The 21,917-nt window shown below is 49.2% G+C and overlaps 1 protein-coding gene across 2 annotated transcripts in view; it reads right to left on the reverse strand.

Moving 5' to 3' along the window:
• Window positions 1-532: 532 nt before the first annotated feature.
• Window positions 533-21,917, reverse strand: part of PSME1 (proteasome activator subunit 1) — a 68,388-nt gene continuing 47,003 nt past the window's right edge. For both annotated transcript variants that reach the window (XM_075319056.1, XM_075319051.1), the window contains 3 exons: window positions 15,178-15,232; window positions 12,662-12,748; window positions 533-766 (listed from right to left, as the gene is read on the reverse strand). In XM_075319056.1, coding sequence (XP_075175171.1) covers window positions 686-766; window positions 12,662-12,748; window positions 15,178-15,232 — 223 coding nt within the window. In that variant the 3' untranslated portion in view covers window positions 533-685. The remainder of the gene's footprint in view (window positions 767-12,661; window positions 12,749-15,177; window positions 15,233-21,917) is intronic.

The raw sequence follows: 21,917 nt of genomic DNA on the forward strand, positions 1-21,917 counted from the left end.
AAAGCGTCGAAAATTGGTGATCTGTGTAGTGTCGGTCATTTTCATAATGTCGCACCAATAGGAGATACGATGTTGTTCCTCGTTCCTGCGGCAGCACACATCGCTGTGTGTGAAGCCGCAGGAGCGAGGAACATCTCCTTACCTGCGTCCAGCGGCTATGCGGAAGGAAGAAGGTGGGCGGGATGTTTACGTCCCGCTCATCTCTGCCCCTCCGCTTCTATTGGCCGTGTAACGTCGCTGTGACGCCGCACGACCCGTCCCCTTAGGAAGGAGGTGGGTCGCCGGCCAGAGCGACGTCGCAGGGCAGGTAAGTCCGTGTGACGCTGCCGTAGCGAACATTAATCACAAGATATCGCATGTGCGACAGGGGCGGGTACTATCGCGCTCTGCATCGCTAGCCGATGTTGGCGATGTTGCAACGTGCAAAGTATCCCTAACATGCATTTGTCTATTTTTCAAATTACATTGGTATATGGAACATATTTAAGATGTGAAATTTTATTTATTGGAAGGGACCATCTTGACGCCTCAGTTCTTGAACCATCATTTTCTTTTATTTTGCTTCCAAGTATTTAATTGCACATGAATTGTGACATCACAAAAATTCAAATCTACATCTTATGCAAATATATTATGTGACAAATGTCATATCTACGCAGATCAGAATGAACGGCGTAGGAAATGTTTAGTAGACGAGCCTCTTGGTGTCTCCACGAGGTTTTTTGATCTTGCTGTAATTTTTTATAACGACATCACATAGCGTAGCCTGAGGAAAGAAATCATCATGTCAATAAAAGCACTGAGTAATCGGCTTAGGAACTATCATCATACTGTTTAAGGACAGCATAGTATATACACAAGTACTCTGTACTCTTAACCCAGTCAATAAAAAAACAAAAGTACAGTTGTGCTCAAACTTTTCCAAGGTTGCTCCGGCGATTTGTGACCTGCCGGCAGCTCCAGTGTTTCATCGAGCAAGCTGGAGGTCATAACACAATACAACTCTATGAGAGCCTCATTCTGACTCTTGTAGACGTGTACTGAGACCTTAGGACATAATTTGCGACTTTCTGCCAGTCAGAAGTTAATGTCTCAGGATGGAGCAACACTGAAAAAAAGTTAAGACACTAGAGGATAAGTATAAGACCAGGGAGAAGGGGCTTAGATTTAAAACGCCACTCCAGCGGTGAAATAAAAAACAAACCCACTGGAGTGGTGCTTTAAGCTGCATTTACACTAAAAGATAATCGCGAATGAATATTTTTAAGAACACTTGTTTTAATCTAATCTTTCAGTGTAAACAGGCTGCTGATTACTGTATTTTTCGGACTATAAGACGCATCGGACTATAAGACGCAGCCTTGTTTTAGAGGAGGAAAAAATAGAAAAAAATAAAATTAAAGTAAGAATGTGGTCATGGCACACTGTTATTTTACTGCTGACAGTGTAACTGAGGTAATAATATCCATAAATTCTGTCCTCATATCCCCCATTCTGGGTACCTTCTAGGTATATATGGCCCCCATCGTGGAATATGTATGTTCCCCATCATTATATGTGTGATCCTCCAATCTGGTGTGTGTGTGTGTGTATATAGTTATATTGTGTGTGTGTGTATGTATGTATGTATGTATGTATATATATATATATATATATATATATATATATATATATATATATATATATATAGTGTGTGTGTGTATATAGTTATAGTGTGTGTGTAATATATATATGATCCAACCCCATCCAGTTGTACAGTAATGTCTTTATATACTATATTATTTATTGACTTACTTTTACTGATGTGCTCGAGGACCTGCAGTGATGTAATGAAGAGGCGGGCTCTGTGCTGTTCTGTGCTGCTCTGGCCCACCCCTCTGCATTACATCACTGTAGGTCCTTGTCAGCAACGGGAAACTGTTTCTAGTGCAGAGGAAGGATCAAAGTGAAAGTAATTTGAGCCCTCAGCACAGAGCCTGCGGCTGTGCTGTGAAAGTATGCGTGCTCTGGCCCGGACACTGCAGTGATGTGCAGTTCCCCCGGGCCAGACATGACTGCAGCGGCACCCTGCTCCTGCCTCCTAAACAGCGGACACACAGTCTCCGCAGCCGCTGCAGGAAGCTGGTGTCTGGAGCTCCCACGTGTGACCGCTGTTTACATTAAACAAGTATTCATTAGCTGCTCCTCACACCCGCTGACTGCAGAGAGAGGTGGGCGGGGAGCAGCTAATGAATATTCGTTTACTTTAAGCAGCGGGCACACGTGGTTTCTCCAGCCGCCGGGATTCTGCAGCAGCGACCCTCCCTGCCTCCTGTGATCCCACTGCATAGCGCTGACTCCCCACAGCTCCCTACCCCGCAGCTTCAGACCATAAGACGCACCCCACACTTTCCTCCCAAATTTGGAGGAAAAAAAGTGCGTCTTATGGTCCGAAAAATACGGTACTCGATGAACGAGCAGAACACTTGTTCTTCAGGTAAAATTATCTTTTGCACAGCTAATAAGACGGACGAAAAGAAGTGATTTAAAGGCTTATTCTCATGAAGAGAACTGGTCAAATTCTAAAGCACTTATGAGAATAAGTAACTTTGCACTATACTGGTTATTAAAAATTCTCTCTGTTGTCCAGAATGAAAGGATTTTCAATACTCGTTCCCTAGGTTACCAGCACCTTCTGCAGTCTATCAGTGGTGGCTGATCTCCTTGGCAAGGAGTATGGCACATATAAGCTCTTTGTTTATAGAGCAGGGGTCGGGAACCTATGACTCGCGAGCCAGATGTGGCTCTTTTAATGGCCGCATCTGGCTTGCAGACAAATCTTCCGGTTTGTAAGACACACTTTTTTCCCCCCAAAATGGGGGTGCGTCTTACAAACCATATATGACTTACCGGGGCGGCGCTACTGCGGGCTCATGGGGTGTCACGGCGGCGGGCGCCATTGATCTGTGGCTTCTTTGAATCTTTCGCAGTTGACGAGATCGACTTCAAGAAAATGGCCGCGGAGGTGGCGGCGCGTTTGCAGATAGGACTCTGCGGCCATTTTCTTGAAGTCCATTGTGTCGATCTGCGCACGCACCACGGCCACTTTCTTGAAGTCGATCTAGTCAACTGCAGGAGATTCAAAGCCATACGCCGACAGATAAATGGCGTCTGCCGCAGTGACACCCCACGAGCCCGCAGCAGTATCTCTAACCATCCGCACACTGACCCTCGAGTCGCGACACACCTCCTCCGTACCTTCAGCATCACCTACCCTGCTTCCTGGGACCTTCCGAGCCACTCCACCACTGCTGCTCCCCCCTGGTGAGTATGGCTATCACGGAAGGAATTATATTTTAAAATATGTGGCGTTCATGGCTCTCTCAGCCAACAAGGTTCCCGACCCTGCTATAGATCTTGTAGGCGCTGTTCTAAAGCTAGCTGGATCTGAAAATGACTATATGTTAGGATAAAACTAAATAGGAGAGAAAAGGCGCAATAGGGTCTTACCCGATATACTGAGCAAAATCATATAGAAGTGGTGCACTCACCTAATCGGGTTGTGCCAGTCACAACTCCTTCAACAGCAGGAGTGAGCGCCTGAGCGGTCGAGCAGCAGCCCTGTTGTACAAGTAGATCATCAAAAGGAAACTGGAGGAAAAACAGGTTTTTCGCCGCGCTTGAAGACCACAAACTTTGGTGTAAAACAGATGATTTTTTTATTTCATTCCTACGCGTTTCGGAGACCCCAACTGTCTCCTTCTTCAGGAACTGTCTCCTTCTACTCCCTGAAGAAGGAGACAGTTGGGGTCTCCGAAACGCGTAGGAATGAAATAAAAAGAATCATCTGTTTTACACCAAAGTTTGTGGTCTTCAAGCGCGGCGAAAAACCTGTTTTCTTTATCGTTCCTTTGGGAGACCCAGACCTTGGTGTTTAGCTTCTGCCTCCGGAGGACACACAAAGTACTACACTTAAAAGTGTAGCTCCTCCCTCTGAGCTTATACACCCCCTGGTGAGCCAGTCCCAGCCAGTTTATCACTTTGTGTTCAGGAGGCATACATCCACACATGCATTCTCATATGATTTTTTCCTTTTTGGAATGAGATTGAAGAAGTGCGGGTCCACGTCTGGACCCCCGGCATGTCCCTTCTCACCCCACTGTGTCGGCGGTGTTGTAAGGTTGATTTCCAAGGCTGGAGCCTTACATGCCATGCTACTTCACCATCCTTCCTGGGATCTGGCTTGAAGTGGGAGCCAGCGCGGTCTCCATGCCTGGCAGGAGACCGGTCTCCATCCGCAGCCCTTTAGGACCCTGCTGGACCGGAGCACTCATCCCCAGGGACCTGGCCCGGCGTCTCAGCAGCTAAGTACCTGAGACGTTTATATGTTGGGGGTCCCTGTGCTTTATTGTATGGGGAGAGTGTGCTTACTGTATTTATCTTGGCATTTCCGGCGGGTTCTCTAGCTATCGCCCGAGAACCGCGCCGATGGTGCCTGCGCGTCGGCCTCGCCGCTCAAATTTAGGCCCCGGCTTTGCCGGAGGCCTAGTTTCTGTTCACTGCCCTCGCATGTCACTCATGCAGAGGGACAGGCTCGGCTCCTCCCGGCGGCCGTTCTGCACAGGGGAGGGACACTCCCCACTGCTGTGCGTGTCTCCTCCCCTGTAGGTCTCTATGGCCCTCCAGATCCCACTCTCCTACAGGAACGCCCCACGTCTCGCCCCCTCTCTTCGCTCCGGCGGCCATTTTCTCAGACAGAGTTCACTCTGCTCTGGCCTGCACTCTGCATCCCTGCTGAGGTGCTGTGCATTGGGGGTCCGGGCTTCGGGATCTGGAGGGCACACAACACCGCTGCCAGCGGTCTGGTAAGCCACAACCGGTCTCTGGTTGTGGACCTCTGTATATACTCCCTGGGGTTCATTCTCTTTGTAGAGTCCCCACTCCAGCAGCATGTCTCACACGAGGAGCAAGGCTCCAAAGCTTTATACTGCATGCGCTGCATGTAAGCTCCTGCTGCCTGAGCCGAGCACCTATCCACATTGCGATGCCTGCTCTAACTTGGCGGTGCCACAGCCTGGAGTCTCACCCCCAGTGGTCTCTCAGGCTGCTCCTGCACCTGTGGCTGAACCCCCGGCTTGTGTAGAATCCTTTTCTAGGTCTATCTCCCAGTCTTTTGCTGAGTCCATAGGACTTCTGTCCAGGACTTTGATGAATATGCATCAGCCCCCTTCACAGGGTGCCTCTACTGCTAAGGGTCCCTTAGGATCTCTATCATCTGACCTCCGTCCACTGGAGCTCACAGAGGATTCATCATCAGGGCCCAGACCCCATCCTCCTAAGAGGAGGCGCAGGGTTTCCTCTCCCTCCTCATCCCGCGGCTCTGATTCAAGAGCTCACTCGCAGGATGAGGAGGATGCCTTTACAGGGGGCTCGGAGGCTAACTCCATGTACCCCATTGATCTTTCCGAGGGTGACTCAGATCTTAGTGACTTGATTGCTTCCATTAATTCTGTACTGGATCTCAATCCGCCAGTATCAGAGGAGCAACCCTCTCTGGCAGAAAAGCACCAGTTTACCTCGCCTAAGAGAGTAAAGAGTGTGTTCTTTAACCACTCCAGTTTTCAGGCCGCTTTGACCAAACCCAGGGCCTGTCCTGACAAACGCTTCCCAAAGCGTGGTTCTGATGACCGTTTTCCCTTTCCACCTGAGGTGGTCAAGGAGTGGGCTCATTCCCCAAAGGTAGACCCTCCGGTGTCTAGGCTCTCAGCCCGGACCGTTGTGTCGGTGGCTGATGGCACCTCCCTTAAGGATTCCACTGACCGTCAGATTGACCTTCTGGCCAAATCCGTGTATGAAGCGGCGGGGGCCGCGTTTTCCCCAACTTTTGCAGCAGTGTGGGCTCTCAAAGCCATCTCTGCTTCTCTAGAGGAGATGCATTCCCTCACCAGGGAATCTATGCCCGAGATGGTTGCCTTAACTTCTCAAGCTTCAGCTTTTTCATCTTATGCCATGTCTGCCATGCTGGAGGCTTCTCACCGCACTGCGGTGGCTTCGGCTAATTCCCTCGTTATCCGTAGGATCTTGTGGCTTCAAGAGTGGAAGGCAGATGCTTCTTCTAAGAAATACCTTGCTGGTCTCCCTTTTGCTGGGTCCCGGCTGTTCGGAGAACAGCTGGATGAAATTATTAAAGCTTGGTTTCAACACGTCTCCGATCAGTGGGTGAGAGATATCATCTCCCACAGCTAAAGGATAGAATTCTCTTCCAGCTCGCCAAACAGATTTTTTCTCTCAACTCCCCCTTGCTCCAAAGCCGCCGCCTTCTCACAGGCCGTGGCAGCCTTGCAGGCCAACGGAGTAATTGTACCAGTTCCCGCCCGGGAACGGTTCAGAGGTTTCTACTCAAATCTCTTCCTAGTTCCCAAAAAGGACGGTACCTTCCGGCCCATCCTGGATCTCAAGCTTCTCAACAAGCATGTTCAGGTGCGGCACTTTCGCATGGAGTCTCTGCGATCAGTCATTGCCTCAATGACCCAAGGGGATTTCCTGGCGTCCATCGACATCAGAGATGCCTATCTGCATGTGCCAATTGCAGTTTCACACCAGCGTTGGCTACGTTTTGCAATAGGAGAAGATCATTTCCAATTCGTGGCTCTCCCCTTCGGGTTAGCCACGGCCCCTCAGGTATTCACCAAGGTCATGGCAGCAGTGATTGCGGTTCTGCACCTCCAGGGGTTGGCAGTGATTCCTTACCTGAACGACCTTCTAGTCAAGGCTTCATCCAGCGCAGACTGTCAGCGGAGTATCTCGCTCACTCTCGCCACTCTAGCCACTCTAGCCCAATTCGGGTGGCTTGTCAATCTTCCCAAGTCCACTCTGACTCCGACCCAGAGTCTCACGTACCTAGGGATGCAGTTCGAGACTTTGTCGGCCCTAGTGAAGTTGCCCTTAAACAAACAGCTGTCACTCCAGTGGCGTCCATGGAGGCTGTTCCCTTTGCCCAGTTCCATCTGCGCCCCCTGCAGCTGGACATTCTCCGCTGTTGGGACAAGCGGCCTTCCTCCTTACACAAGTTAGTGGCTCTGTCGCCACGGACCAGGAGCTCCCTTCAGTGGTGGCTTCGGCCCCTCTCCCTGTCCCAAGGGCGCTCCTTCCTGGCCCCGTCCTGGGTGATTCTCACCACGGATGCCAGTCTATCCGGCTAGGGAGCGGTATGTCTCCACCACAGAGCGCAGGGCACTTGGACTCCGTCCGAGTCAGCCCTTTCAATCAATGTGCTGGAAACCAGAGCCGTGCTTCTAGCTCTCCTAGCTTTTCACCACCTGTTGGCGGGCAGGCACATTCGAGTCCAGTCAGACAACGCGACAGCGGTTGCCTACATCAATCACCAAGGCGGGACACGCAGCCACCTGGCAATGATGGAGGTACAACGCATCCTCCAATGGGCGGAGGACTCCAAGTCCACCATATCCGCAGTCCACATCCCAGGCGTGGAAAACTGGGAGGCAGATTATCTCAGCCGTCAAAGCGTGGACGGTGGCGAGTGGTCCCTGCACCCGGCAGTGTTTCAGTCAATCTGCCGCAAGTGGGGCACTCCGGACGTGGACCTAATGGCATCCCGTCACAACAACAAAGTTCCTGTTTACGTGGCTCGCTCCCACGATCCTCAGGCCTTCGCCGCGGACGCTCTGGTTCAAGACTGTTCCCAGTTTCGTCTGTCTTACGTGTTTCCCCCTCTAGCTCTCTTGCCCAGAGTCCTGCGCAAGATCAGAATGGAGGGCCGTCGAGTCATCCTCATTGCACCGGACTGGCCCAGGCGAGCTTGGTATCCGGACCTGCTCCACCTGTCCGTAGAGATGCCGTGGCATCTCCCAGACCGTCCAGACCTACTCTCGCAAGGTCCGTTTTTCCGCCCGAATTCTGCGGCTCTCAAATTGACGGAGTGGCTCTTGAGTCCTGGATTTTGACGGCTTCTGGTATTCCTCCTGAAGTCATCTCCACTATGACTCGGGCCCGTAAGTCTTCCTCCGCTAAGATCTATCACAGGACTTGGAAAATTTTCCTGTCCTGGTGTCGCTCTACCGGCCATCCTCCTTGGCCATTCTCTTTGCCGACCCTTCTGTATTTTCTACAGTCCGGTCTGCAGCTAGGACTGTCCCTCAACTCTCTCAAGGGACAAGACTCAGCTCTGTCAGTTCTGCTCCAGCGGCGTCTCGCTCGGCTGGCTCAAGTCCGCACATTCATGCAAGGCGCGTCTCACATCATTCCGCCTTATCGGCGGCCCTTGGATCCCTGGGACCTTAACTTGGTCCTCACGGTATTGCAGAAACCCCCTTTTGAGCCTCTTAGGGAGGTTTCTTTGTATCATCTTTCTCAGAAAGTGGCCTTTCTGGTTGCCATAACTTCTCTCAGGAGAGTCTCTGATTTGGCTGCGCTCTCTTCGGAGTCACCTTTTTTAGTTTTTCATCAAGACAAGGTGGTTCTCCGTCCGACTCCGGACTTTCTTCCTAAGGTGGTCTCTCCTTTCCACCTTAACCAGGACATTACCCTACCTTCCTTCTGTCCGGCTCTTGTTCATCGCTTTGAAAAAGCGCTGCATACTCTAGATCTGGTGCGTGCTCTCCGGATCTATGTGTCTCGCACCGCTGCGCTTAGGCGGTGCACCTCTCTTTTTGTGCTAACCACAGGTCGGCGCAAGGGCCTCCCTGCTTCTAAGCCGACCTTAGCCCGTTGGATTAGATCGACCATTTCGGACGCCTACCAGAGTACTCAGGTGCCTCCCCTGCCGGGGATCAAGGCACACTCAACCAGAGCTGTCGGTGCCTCTTGGGCTTTTAGGCACCAGGCTACGGCTCAACAAGTCTGTCAGGCTGCCACTTGGACTAGCCTGCATACCTTCTCGAAGCACTACCAAGTGCATGCTCTTGCTTCGGCAGATGCGAGCTTGGGCAGACGCATCCTTCAGGCGGCGGTCGCCCATTTGTGAAGTTAGGTTCTGCCTACTTCTTAGTTTTTCTGTTTATTCCCACCCAGGGACTGCTTTGGAACGTCCCAAGGTCTGGGTCTCCCAAAGGAACGATAAAGTAAAAGAGAATTTTGTTTACTTACCGTAAATTCTTTTTCTTATAGTTCCGTATTGGGAGACCCAGCACCCTCCCTGTTGCCTGTTGGCAATTTTCTTGTTCCGCGTGTTATCACCGGCTGTTGTTGTGGACAGAGTCTCCGGTTGTTCCGGCTCTTGCTCTGTTCTACTTGTGGGTTGTTATTCTCCTTCAGCTTTTGCACTAAACTGGCTGGGACTGGCTCACCAGGGGGTGTATAAGCTCAGAGGGAGGAGCTACACTTTTAAGTGTAGTACTTTGTGTGTCCTCCGGAGGCAGAAGCTAGACACCAAGGTCTGGGTCTCCCAATACGGAACTATAAAAAAAAGAATTTACGGTAAGTAAACAAAATTCTCTTTTTTCCTCCAGTTTCCTTTTGATGATCTATATGTTAGGATGAGAGAGTACATAGCTCAGGCCTGCAGCGAGATGATGCAGCTGCCTCAAACTTTCAGACAAGAGCTGCTCCTTGCAAGAAGGAAGCCAGTAAAAAGGGGATCGCTGACTGCTGCAGATGTTAAGAATACCCCTGTAAAGAAATTCTGGGATTTTTTTTTTTATTTATGCACATAAATGGTATTATTCGTATAACACCAGTTGATTCATGCATTGGGACACCCACTGTATAAGCCCATCATGTCCAAAGAGTACACAGGCTTGTTTGAAGCGAAGAATGGGATACATTTTCTGCAAAGTATATGTAGGCTTCTATTCAATAGGCAATATAGTTATAAAAGTCTATAGGCAGCTATGAATTTGTGTCAAAAAATTGATCTTATTTATAAGTTACTATAGAAAATTATTCAAAAGTTGCACATTTTGCTTTCTTCCTGACTTGTTATACATTTTTGTTGGCTTATTTGAAGATAATGAAAACCTATTTTATGTACAGTTTAAAAGCTGTGAGATATGTATAGACAATATTATATGTATATGTGAGATATGTATAGACAATATTATCCACCAGAACATATCTTATTATTCCATTTTCAGTTTCTCATCATCACTACATAATGACACAAACGGTTCTGAATATGCAGCAACTTTATAGGGGCCCATGTCTAACTGCACAGATTTATTACAATGCATATATAGGAATATTCACCCAATATAGACTGTTTTAAGTGTAATTATACTTTAATAAAATGTTTGCTTTAATAGCTTGTAGTAGAATAACCATTGTTTTAATTTATTTTTCATAAATCACTAATACACATCCAAATGAAGAAACTTGGTCAAATATCTTGTTAGTGATATCTGCTTCTTTCTCCTCATGTACTGATTTATTCTCTAAATTCTCAATTCATGGGTAAACTCTGTCTTTAGTGAATACAAATTTACCCATTACTGAGAATGGAGATAGGCTAGTGCTTCTAAAGTTCCCTACTTTAATGTTGACTATTGATTTATAAAATAAAATGAAAAATGAATACTCTTTAAATTTCCTGAAGATTCGCAGGAGTCTAGTTGCTTGAAAGACTGATCATAATAGCACTGCTTCGGGGGAAGGATCACACATCTCCTTCCTGAGCGTGTCCACAGAGCAGAGTACAGACTCAATAGAAAGTCTGTACCCTTACACTGTGTGCATGTCTCCTTCTCTGCTGCCTGAGTGTACGCTCACACCAGCGTATGACTCAGACGAGTGCAATGCAAGAAAATCTCGCATTGCACTCAGACAAATGTTATTCAGTGAGGGAGAGCAGATGGTCAGCTTTTTTGTCATCCAGATTCTGAATGAGCGAAAAGTTGCAGCATGCTGCAATTGTCAGCGAGAGCTGTGTCACTCGCACCCATACAAGTCTATGGGTGCAAGTGAAACATTGGACTACACTCAGATGACATCCAAGTGCAGTGCAATAATCGCATCAGCTGACATTCGAGGACATGGGGAGAGTAATCCATCTCCTCCGTAGCTCCTGCCCCCTCCTCCACAGCTGTGATCTGATCATAGTTGCATGACACTCTGCTCACGCTGGCAGCATAGCAGGAGCCGAGGGTTTTAACATATCGCATCCAATGCACTCACATCGAATGCCATACGATCGTGTGAATCCAGCCTTAGGCCATGTGTGCACTAGAAAGTGACTTTTTCTCAAGGAAAATTCGGACGCTCTTACAGAATCCAGCACCTGCGGTAAAAAAATGGACCAAGACCGCAACGAAATCCGCATGTAGTTTTGGTGCGGATTTGCAGTGGCTTTTCCACAGGTTGGTCCCTGCGGTTTTTTACCAATATCTATGGCACAAACCGCGCAGGTACCTGCAGAAAAGAAGTGACATGCGCATTAATTCCGCAGCGGAAAATCTGTGGGTAAATCCGCAGGTATAAAAAAAACGCAGTGTGCGTACAGCATTTTTTATACCCATAAGTTTTACTAGGGAATGAGAGAGCAGCAATGTTAGATACATTTTCTGCAGCAAATTCGCGGTAAAATCCGTAGTGTGCGCACAGGGCCTAAGATAGATCATTGGAAGTCTCAGGACCAATCAACTGAGAATTTAAGGGACTACAAAATAAAAAAAAAATACGAAAGTTTGGATACACTTTAAACTTTACTATGTAAAAGTTTTAAATGGTTATTTTTATTTACAATAAATAAATATTTATTCCTAATAAATCATCACTGGAACAGTCATTTACTCTCAAAGGCTGCTTTCACACTACGTTTTTTTAACATGCGTCATGAACGTTTTTTTAACGCAAAAACTGATCCAGTGGAAATGCGTTTTCATTTCAATGCATTTGCAATGGACTCGCGTCAACCTGCGTTCACATGCGTTATAGTGAGGATCCAGCGACTTGCAGTTTTTTTAACTTTTTTCAAAAACGCTACTTGTAACGTTTTTGAGCTGCGTCCAAATACTGTTTTTCACTGGATCCTGACTATACTGCACGCAAACGCATGTGAACGCTGGCATTCTGATAGACAGGATCCTGCTTGCTCTACTGAGCATGCCCAGAAACCATCCTGGCGTGATCAGTCTCTCCCCCTCCTTCTCTCCACCTCTTTCTCCCCCGCCTGAGAGTGGCGGATGCTCGTAACCAAGGTAAATATCGGGTAACCAAGCAAAGCACTTCGCTTGGTTACCCGATGTTTACCTTGGTTACCAGCGTCCGCAGCTTTCAGATGCCGGCTCCCAGCCTATCACGCTCAGTTCCCCTCACTCCCGATCACATGACTTCAATGCCCGCCCATAAACTTCAAGTGACAGGATCCTGCAAAATGACGCTTGCGTTTTTCTTTGTAAAAACAGGATCCACTTTTACAGCAAAAAAACGTTCATGACGCATGTTAAAAAAAACGTAGTGTGAAAGCAGCCTTAGAAATGAACCATGTTTACACAATTATTTAGATAAACATGAAAATGATCTTTTTCTTCTAGACACAAGTAGCAATAGAAGTTTTATTGCTTGCTATTTATGTGTCTTTGTAATCCATAGCTCTATTGTAGGGCTATTGGGGGCAGAGTAGGGCATTAGTTATTCATCAGCTGTTCCTTCTATATGCTGTGAGCATTAGCTGCTTGGTCCCTTGCCAAAGCGCCAACACATTGTCTCTTACTGACAGACCAATACTCACATAGAAGTTCCTTATTTCCAAAGCTGTGATCCGGAGCTCAGAATATTGGGATTCATCCAGCTGCTGAACTAGGGCACGATAATCCCCCTAAAAACGGGAAAAGGATCTTCAGTGGGTATTTAGACCAAAACAACTGTTCTGGTAATATAAAATACGGCAATTTATGATTGTATTGTATTCTAATTTAGAATATAAAATACCTTAATGCATCACTCCAGCGGGGTTTTTTTCAGCTGTGGAGTGATACTTTAGATGTAAGTCTCCTGCCCCTGGTATTATATTACCCACCTCCGTCTTCATCCTTTTTCAGCGCCACACCGCCATATTGTGCTCGTAACTTCTGGCTCTCCGGAAGTCCAAAGTTATGTCACAAGAGCGCATTATAACTCTATGAGAGCCAGAATAAGTCTGTCATAGACTTGCATTGATTTGTGATCTCTTGCAAGTGCCATGAAAAACTGGAGCTGCCAGCAGGTCACATATTGCCAGAGACCGAAGGGAGCAAAGTTGGAAAAAGATGAACATGACGGCAAGTGAGTATAAGGCCTCTTTCACACGTTTGTGAAAAACCACGCACATTTTTCACGGACGTGTCAGAGGTGCGTTTTGCCCTCCGTGAGCCGTGTTTATGGGCTGCGTGTGTTATCCGTGATAACACACGGAGAACAGGAACTTTCTGCCCACCTGTCCCTGGCTTCGCTGTCCGTGATGCTGATCTTCGGTCTCCGGTCCTGCAGACTCCCCGCTGCTACTGCTTCCGACCGCAGTGAAGTGAATATTCAATTAGCATAATGAGCGGCGGTCAGCAGCAAGTGACAGCAGCGGCAGAGACAGGAGGGCTGGAGAAGGTGAGTAAAGATTTGTTTTTTTTTCTCACTAACACGTCTTTTCTCCGGTGCGTGTCACACGGAACACATCCGTGTGGTCTGTTTGCATTACTTGTGACACGTTTGCATTCCGTGTGACACCCGTGATGGCGGAGAGAAAACATACATGTCGGTGTGAGAAACACACGGACACACGTAAGTACGGGATGGAGACACGTTCCGTGCGCAAATACTTACGTGTGTCCAAAACCATAGGAATACCTAGGTCTACGTGTGTACGTGTCTCCGGTACGTGAGAAAACTGCCAAACACGTACCGGAGGTACGTACGTGTGAAAGAGGCCTAAGACAGGTTAGGGGACTTACATTAAAAGCACCACTCTAGGGGTGAAAAAAAAAAGGTTGGAGTGGTGCTTTAAAGGGGTTTTTGGGGAATAGAAAAAAAAGTAATGCCAAAGTCATTATAAATACATTCCTAAATACCTTTAATTAGCAAATCATATTTGTTTTGTTAAGGGACCTGATCACTGTAGAATTAAAATGGCTATAGTCTTGTAACACTGATAGAAACTAGTCCTAGAATATAAATAGGACAGATGCCTGTGAGTATGTGCAGTAGGAAAATCACATTTTTGGCAATGTTTTTTTTCCATATCACAATTTGTATTAAAAATATAGAAAGATTGCAATTTTCACATTGGCCACTAGGGCTTATTTAGATATTACCGATTGTTGTTTCAGGAAACAGTACATGTACGGTAAATTGCTACCATAGTGATTCCCATATCCTATATTTTATATTCAAGCTTTAAATGAGCCTGTGTAAGGCCTCTGTCACACGTCCGTGAAAAACCACGCACGTTTTTCACGGACGTGTCAAAGGTGCGTTTTGCCCTCCGTGAGCCGTATTTATGGCCTACGTGTGTTCTCCATGTGTTATCCGTGATAACACACGGAGAATGGGAACTTTCTGCTCACCTGTCCCTGGCGTCGCTGTCCGTGGTGCTGATCTTCGGTCTCCAGTCCTGCCGACTCCCCGCTGCTGCTTCCGGCCGCAGTGAAGTGAATATTCAATGAGCATAATGAGCGGTAGTCGGAAGCAAGTGACAGCAGCGGCAGAGACAGGAGGGCTGGAGAAGGTGAGTAAAGGTTTTTTGTTTTTTTTTTACCTCAAACACGTGTGTTTTCTCCGGCGCGTGTCACACGGAACACCTCCGTGTGGTCCGTTTGCATTCCGTGTGACACTCGTGATGACGGACACACGTATGCTCCACACGTACACACGGTCCATGGCAGAACACGCACGTGAGCGCAGACCCATTGATTTTAATGGGTCTACGGTCTACGTGTGCCCGTGTCTCCGGTACGTGAGGAAACGGACCAAACACGTACCGGAGACATGGACGTGTGAAAGAGGCCTAATGGTCATTATGAAGGGAGGGGGAGAATGGTCAGCTGTGACATCACCTACTGTGAATGGTGGATCCTGTGTTATCAGATGTGTATGGAGATGGTACCTGTCATTGCAATCCTGCCTCTAACAATATGGAACCTTGCTGGAAACTCTTCCTGAAAGGACAGAAGTATGAGCCTAAAAAAGCCCTAGTGACCACTGTGAAAATTGCAAAATTACTAATTAATTAATTCTAATGATAGCTTGCCTTTAAGGATAAGCAATGCTCAGGCTTACCACGTGAGGGCTTTTTGATGCTTTGGCCACTGCATCTCCTCGATCAGAGAGATACCTAAACAAGGCAATAATGACATGATTTGAAGTCTGTCATGCTTATTCCACCCGCAACAAGAGTAGTTACTATTAAACAATAAACTCCTTACCATTTAAACTGCAACATTAAAAAGTTGTGGAATTATGAAAATTACAGGATAGATAGACATGTTAATGATATGCAAATGATAAAAAAATAATAGTTTGCAAAACATCTTGATGTACTCAGCATTGAGTATCAGTGCTATCTGCAGAAATACACTCACACGCCTTGGCAGGATATCAATGAGGTTATTAATGATTGTCTAAGGAATGCTCTGCCATGCTGAATTCACTTGTGCACAAAAATCATCAAGATCCCCTGCTGTCAGCTCCCTTTGCAACTGCTGACCATCTCCCAGATGTGCTCAATTGGTGACAAATCTCCTGAGAATCTTGTTTAGGCCATGCAGCCTGCCTTTGTCATGTTGAAATATGGCTTCTGGGACACTTAGGACACATGTCCATACCACTGGTTGCATAATACATCCATTCTGTGCTGCAAGTGAATTGGATGTCAAATACCAAGCCTAATGCATCAACTTTGGTTGGCAATTGTAAAGGGAGCTGCCAGCAGTGGATATTGATGATTTTTGTGCACAAGTGAAAACATTCCTCAGACAACTATGAATAACTAGTGATGAGCGAACACTACCATGCTCAAGTGCTCAGTACTCGTAATGAGCAATTGGATGCTCGAATGGGCATGACTCGAGAATCTGAGTAAAATGGAAGTCAAAAGGGAACTTGAGCATGTTTTCGGAGACTATTCCAGAAAAATGCTTGATTTCTGCCCTGACTTCCATTATACTCACGTATACGAGTCATGCTCCAACTGCTCATTATGAGTACCGAACACCAGAGCGTGGTAGTGCTCGCTCATCACTATTAATAACATCATTAACAACATGCCAAGGTGTGTCAGTGCATATATTTCTATGTGTGGTGGTCATAGTCGATAGTAAAGAAATGTACATGTGTTGAAGACTTTGTTTCCACTTTATTGTCATTTGTATATCATTAACCTGTCTATTGAGCCTGCAATTTCTATAATGCTATGACTTTTCCATTTTGGTATAGCAATTTCAGATTTGAGGAATGTATTGTTTCTTTGTCGCTCCATTGGGAGACCCAGACAATTGGGTGTATAGCTTCTGCCTCCGGAGGCCACACAAAGTATTACACTTTAAAAAGTGTAACCCCTCCCCTCTGCCTATACACCCCCCCGTGCATCACGGGCTCCTCAGTTTTTATGCTTTGTGTTGAAGGAGGCACACATTCACTCATGCTCCCATTTTAGTCAGCAGCAGCTGCTGATTGTATCGGATGGAAAAAAAGAGGGCCCCTAACAGGGCCCCCGGCATGCTCCCTTCTCACCCCACTGAGTCGGCGGTGTTGTTAAGGTTGAGGTACCCATTGCGGGTACAAAGGCTGGAGCCACATGCCGTTTTCCTTCCCCATCCCTTAGGGGCTCTGGGAGAAGTGGGATCCTAACCGGTCATCCAGGCACTGGGACCGGGCTCCCTCCGCAGCCCCTGTGGGATTCTGACGGACAAGAGACTGAGTATCATCAGGGACAGGACCCTGCATCTACAGGTACTCTGTGTCCCCTTGGGGACGGTGCATGGAGCACTTTGGCCTCAGACGCTGCAGCGGCTGCTGTGTTGGTATGACGACCGGGACTACCGCGGTTTTAAATTTAGTCCCCGGCTTTTGCGGCCTAGTGCCTTAAACTCCCGCCCCCGGGCCTGCCAGTCAGGGGTAAGCGCGGGACGGTCGGCCTGACGCCGACAGTGAGGGCTGGAGCACACTTTAGGTGTCCTCCTCCCCCCTCACTAATCACTCTGGGGCACCAGATTCCCGCACTTTTTTAGTTACGCCCACGGCTCCCTCCTCCCCTGTGAACGCCGGCAGCCATGTTTTAAACACATTCTGCCGGTGGAGGACTTCTGGCTGCAGCTCTGGGAGATCCCAAGGCAGGGAATCTGGTGGCCACACACTGCTTGAGCGGTCGGTAAGCCACACCGGTCACCCGGTGCTGGTCCCCCTAGGGTGCCGAACTGTATATATATATATATATTATATTTGTATACATTTTCTCGGTTCGGCTGTATTGTTAGCTTGTGGCTATATACCCTCAGTGATCACTCTCCTGGGAGACAACAGCATGTCGTTCACAAGGAGCAAGGGTGCCAAGACACAGGGTTATTTTGCAACCTGTACCTCTTGTGCGGCTATGCTACCTGCAGGTTCCACCTACCCTCACTGTGAGCAATGCTCGGGCCCTGTGGCACTCGCTCAGCCGGAGCCTCGGGCACTGGTGGGACCCTCGGCCCAGGTAGAACCGCCGGCTTCCCCTGTCCAGGTGGCAGGGACAGAGTTTGCAGTTTTAGCTGAGAAACTCTCTGAGTCACTTTCACAATCCATGGCTCAGTCTATGGACAAATGGTCTGCTAAGATACTAGAGGCCTTGCAGTCCAGACCGGCCCTTACACAGGCCCCGGGCACTGCGGGATCGCCCCCAGGCCCCTCTCGGTCTGCGACGAAGCGTGCTCCTGGGGTGGCCTCTAGTTATTACGTGGAGGACTCCGGCACGGACCGCAGTCCCAGACCGGCTAAGCGGGCTCGCTTAGAATCTTCCCCGACTTCATCACGCTGTTCGGGGTCTCAGCTTGAGGACTCTCTGGAGGATGAGGCGGAGGTCGCAGCCCAGGACTCTGACCCTGACGTTGCTCTCAATCTTGATACACCTGAAGGGGACGCCATAGTAAATGACCTTATAGCGTCCATCAACCAGGTGCTAGATCTTTCTCCTCCAACTCCACTTGTAGAGGAGTCGGCTTCACAGCAGGAGAAACACCAGTTTAGGTTTCCCAAACGTACTCGGAGTGCTTTCTTCGATCACTCTAACTTCAGAGATGCTGTCCAGAAGCACAGAGCTTTTCCGGACAAGCGCTTTACTAAACGCCTTAATGACACACGTTACCCCTTCCCCTCTGACGTAGTTAAGGGTTGGGCTCAATGTCCCAAGGTGGATCCTCCAGTCTCTAGACTGGCGGCTAGATCCGTAGTAGCAGTGGCTGACGGTTCATCGCTCAAGGATGCCACGGACAGGCAGATAGAGCTCCTAATGAAATCCATCTATGAAGCCATAGGCGCGTCCTTTGCCCCAGCCTTTGCAGCAGTGTGGGCACTCCAGGCTATCTCAGCTTGTCTGTCTGAGATTAATGCGGTCACCCGTACCTCTGCTCCGCAAGTAGCGTCTTTGACTTCTCAGGCGTCGGTATTTTCATCCTACGCCATGAATGCTGTCCTGGACTCGGCTAGCCGTACAGCGGTAGCATCCGCCAATTCGGTGGCAGTCCGCAGGGCCATGTGGCTACGCGAATGGAAGGCAGACTCTGCTTCCAAGAAGTTCTTGACCGGTTTGCCTTTTTCTGGCGACCGATTGTTTGGCGAGCAATTGGATGAAATTATTAAGCAATCCAAGGGAAAGGACTCGTCCTTACCCCAGCCCAAACCAAAGAGACCTCAGCAACGAAAAATTCAAGCGAGGTTTCGGTCCGTTCGGCCCTCAGCCAGATCCCAATCCTCCTCGTCCAACAGGCCACAGAAGAGCCAGAGGAACTCTTCTGCATGGCGGTCTAAGTCACGTCCTCCAAAGACCGCCGGAGGCACCGTCTCCAAGGCGGCCTCCTCATGACTTTTGGCCTCCCCAAACCGCATCCTCGGTCGGTGGCAGGCTCTCCCGCTTTTGCGACGCCTGGTGGCCACATGTCCAAGACCGATGGGTGAGAGACATTCTGTCTCACGGTTACAGGATAGAGTTCAGCTCTCGTCCTCCGATTCGTTTTTTCAGAACATCTCCGCCCCCCGAGCAAACCGTTGCACTTTTTCAGGCGGTGGACACTCTGAAGACAGAAGGAGTTGTGATCCCCGTTCCCCTTCAGGAACGTGGTCGCGGTTTTTACTCCAACCTGTTCGTGGTGCCAAAAAAGGACGGTTCATTCCGTCCCGTTTTGGACCTCAAATTGCTCAACAGACATGTGAGAACCAGGCGGTTTCGCATGGAATCCCTCCGCTCTGTCATCGCTTCGATGTCCCAAGGAGACTTCCTAGCATCAATCGACATCAGGGATGCCTATCTCCATGTGCCGATCGCACCAGAGCATCAACGCTTCCTGCGTTTCGCCATTGGGGACGAACACCTTCAGTTTGTGGCATTGCCTTTCGGCCTGGCGACAGCCCCACGGGTCTTCACCAAGGTCATGGCATCCGTTGTGGCAGTCCTACACTCTCAGGGCCACTCGGTGATCCCGTACTTGGACGATCTCCTAGTCAAGGCACCCTCCCGGGTGGCATGTCAACACAGTCTGACCGTTGCTCTGGAGACTCTCCAGAGGTTCGGGTGGATCATCAATTTCCCAAAGTCAAAATTGACTCCGACCCAATCACTGACTTACCTCGGGATGGAGTTTCATACTCTCTCAGCGATAGTCAAGCTACCGCTGGACAAACAGCGTTCGCTGCAAACAGGGGTGCAATCTCTCCTTCGGGCCCAGTCACACCCCTTGAGGCGCCTCATGCACTTCTTGGGGAAGATGGTGGCAGCAATGGAGGCAGTTCCCTTTGCGCAGTTTCATCTGCGTCCACTCCAATGGGACATTCTCCGCAAATGGGACAGGAGGTCGACGTCCCTAGACAGGAACGTCTCTCTTTCTCTGGCAGCCAAGACCTCTCTTCAGTGGTGGCTTCTTCCCACTTCTCTGTCGAAGGGAAATTCTTTCCTGCCCCCATCCTGGGCTGTGGTCACGACGGACGCGAGTCTGTCAGGGTGGGGAGCGGTTTTTCTCCACCACAAGACTCAGGGAACCTGGACTCCGACAGAGTCCTCCCTTCAGATCAATGTTCTGGAGATAATGGCAGTGTATCTAGCCCTAAAGGCGTTCCATCGGTGGCTGGAGGGCAGGCAGATCCACATACAGTCGGACAACGCCACGGCGGTCGCGTACATCAACCACCAGGGCGGCACTCGCAGTCGTCAAGCCTTCCAAGAAGTTCGGCGGATTCTGCTGTGGGCAGAGGCCACAGCCTCCACCATCTCCGCGGTTCACATCCCGGGCGTAGAAAACTGGGAAGCAGACTTTCTCAGTCGCCAGGGCATGGACGCAGGGGAATGGTCTCTTCACCCGGACGTGTTTCAAGAGATCTGTTGCCGCTGGGGAATGCCGGACGTCGATCTCATGGCGTCTCGGCACAACAACAAAGTCCCGGCATTCATGGCACGGTCTCAGGATCACAGAGCTCTGGCGGCGGACGCCTTAGTTCAGGATTGGTCGCAGTTTCGACTGCCTTATGTATTTCCTCCTCTGGCAATGCTGCCCAGAGTGTTGCGCAAGATCAGGTCCGACTGCCGCCGCGCCATCCTCGTCGCTCCAGACTGGCCGAGGAGGTCGTGGTACCCGGACCTGTGGCACCTCACGGTGGGTCAACCGTGGGCGCTCCCAGACCGACCAGACTTGCTGTCTCAAGGGCCATTTTTCCATCTGAATTCTGCGGCCCTCAACCTGACTGTGTGGCCATTGAGTCCTGGCTCCTAGCGTCCTCAGGGTTATCTCAAGAGGTCATTGCCACTATGAGACAGGCCAGGAAACCAACGTCCGCCAAGATCTATCACAGGGCTTGGAGGATCTTCTTAGCCTGGTTCTCTGATAAGGGGTTTACCCCCTGGCCGTTTGCCTTACCCACTTTTCTTTCCTTCCTTCAATCTGGAATGGACAAGGGTTTGTCTCTCGGCTCTCTCAAGGGACAAGTATCGGCGCTTTCCGTGTTTTTTCAAAAGCGTCTAGCCAGGCTTCCGCAGGTCCGCACGTTCCTGCAGGGAGTTTGCCACATAGTCCCACCTTACAAGCGGCCGCTGGAACCCTGGGATCTCAAAAGGGTTCTACGGGCTCTTCAGAAACCACCTTTTGAGCCGCTGCGGGATGTCTCTCTATCACGTCTTTCGCAGAAGGTGGCATTTCTAGTGGCAGTTACATCACTCCGAAGAGTGTCAGAGCTTGCAGCGCTGTCATGCAAAGCCCCCTTCCTGGTTTTTCACCAGGATAAGGTGGTTCTGCGTCCGGTCCCGGACTTTCTCCCTAAGGTGGTGTCCCCTTTTCATCTCAATCAGGATATCTCCTTACCTTCATTTTGCCCTCATCCAATTCACCAATGTGAAAAGGATTTGCATTTGTTAGATCTAGTGAGAGCACTCCGGATCTACGTGTCTCGCACGGCGCCACTGCGCCGTTCTGATGCGCTCTTTGTCCTTGTCGCTGGCCAGCGTAAGGGGTCACAGGCTTCCAAGTCAACCTTGGCTCAGTGGATCAAGGAACCGATTTTTGAAGCCTACCGTTCTTCTGAGCTTCCGATTCCTTCAGGGCTGAAAGCCCATTCTACCAGAGCCGTAGGGGCGTCTTGGGCATTGAGGCACCGGGCTACGGCTCAGCAGGTGTGTCAGGCGGCTACCTGGTCTAGTCTGCACACTTTCACGAAACACTATCAGGTGCATACCTATGCTTCGGCAGATGCCAGTCTAGGTAGGCGAGTCCTTCAGGCGGCGGTTGCCCACCTGTAAGAGGGGGCCGTTGTCGGCTCTTTTTATCGGGGTATTCTTTTACCCA

This window comes from Anomaloglossus baeobatrachus, chromosome 1 (genome assembly GCF_048569485.1).
Source record: "Anomaloglossus baeobatrachus isolate aAnoBae1 chromosome 1, aAnoBae1.hap1, whole genome shotgun sequence".
NCBI classification, from domain to species: Eukaryota; Metazoa; Chordata; class Amphibia; order Anura; family Aromobatidae; genus Anomaloglossus; species Anomaloglossus baeobatrachus.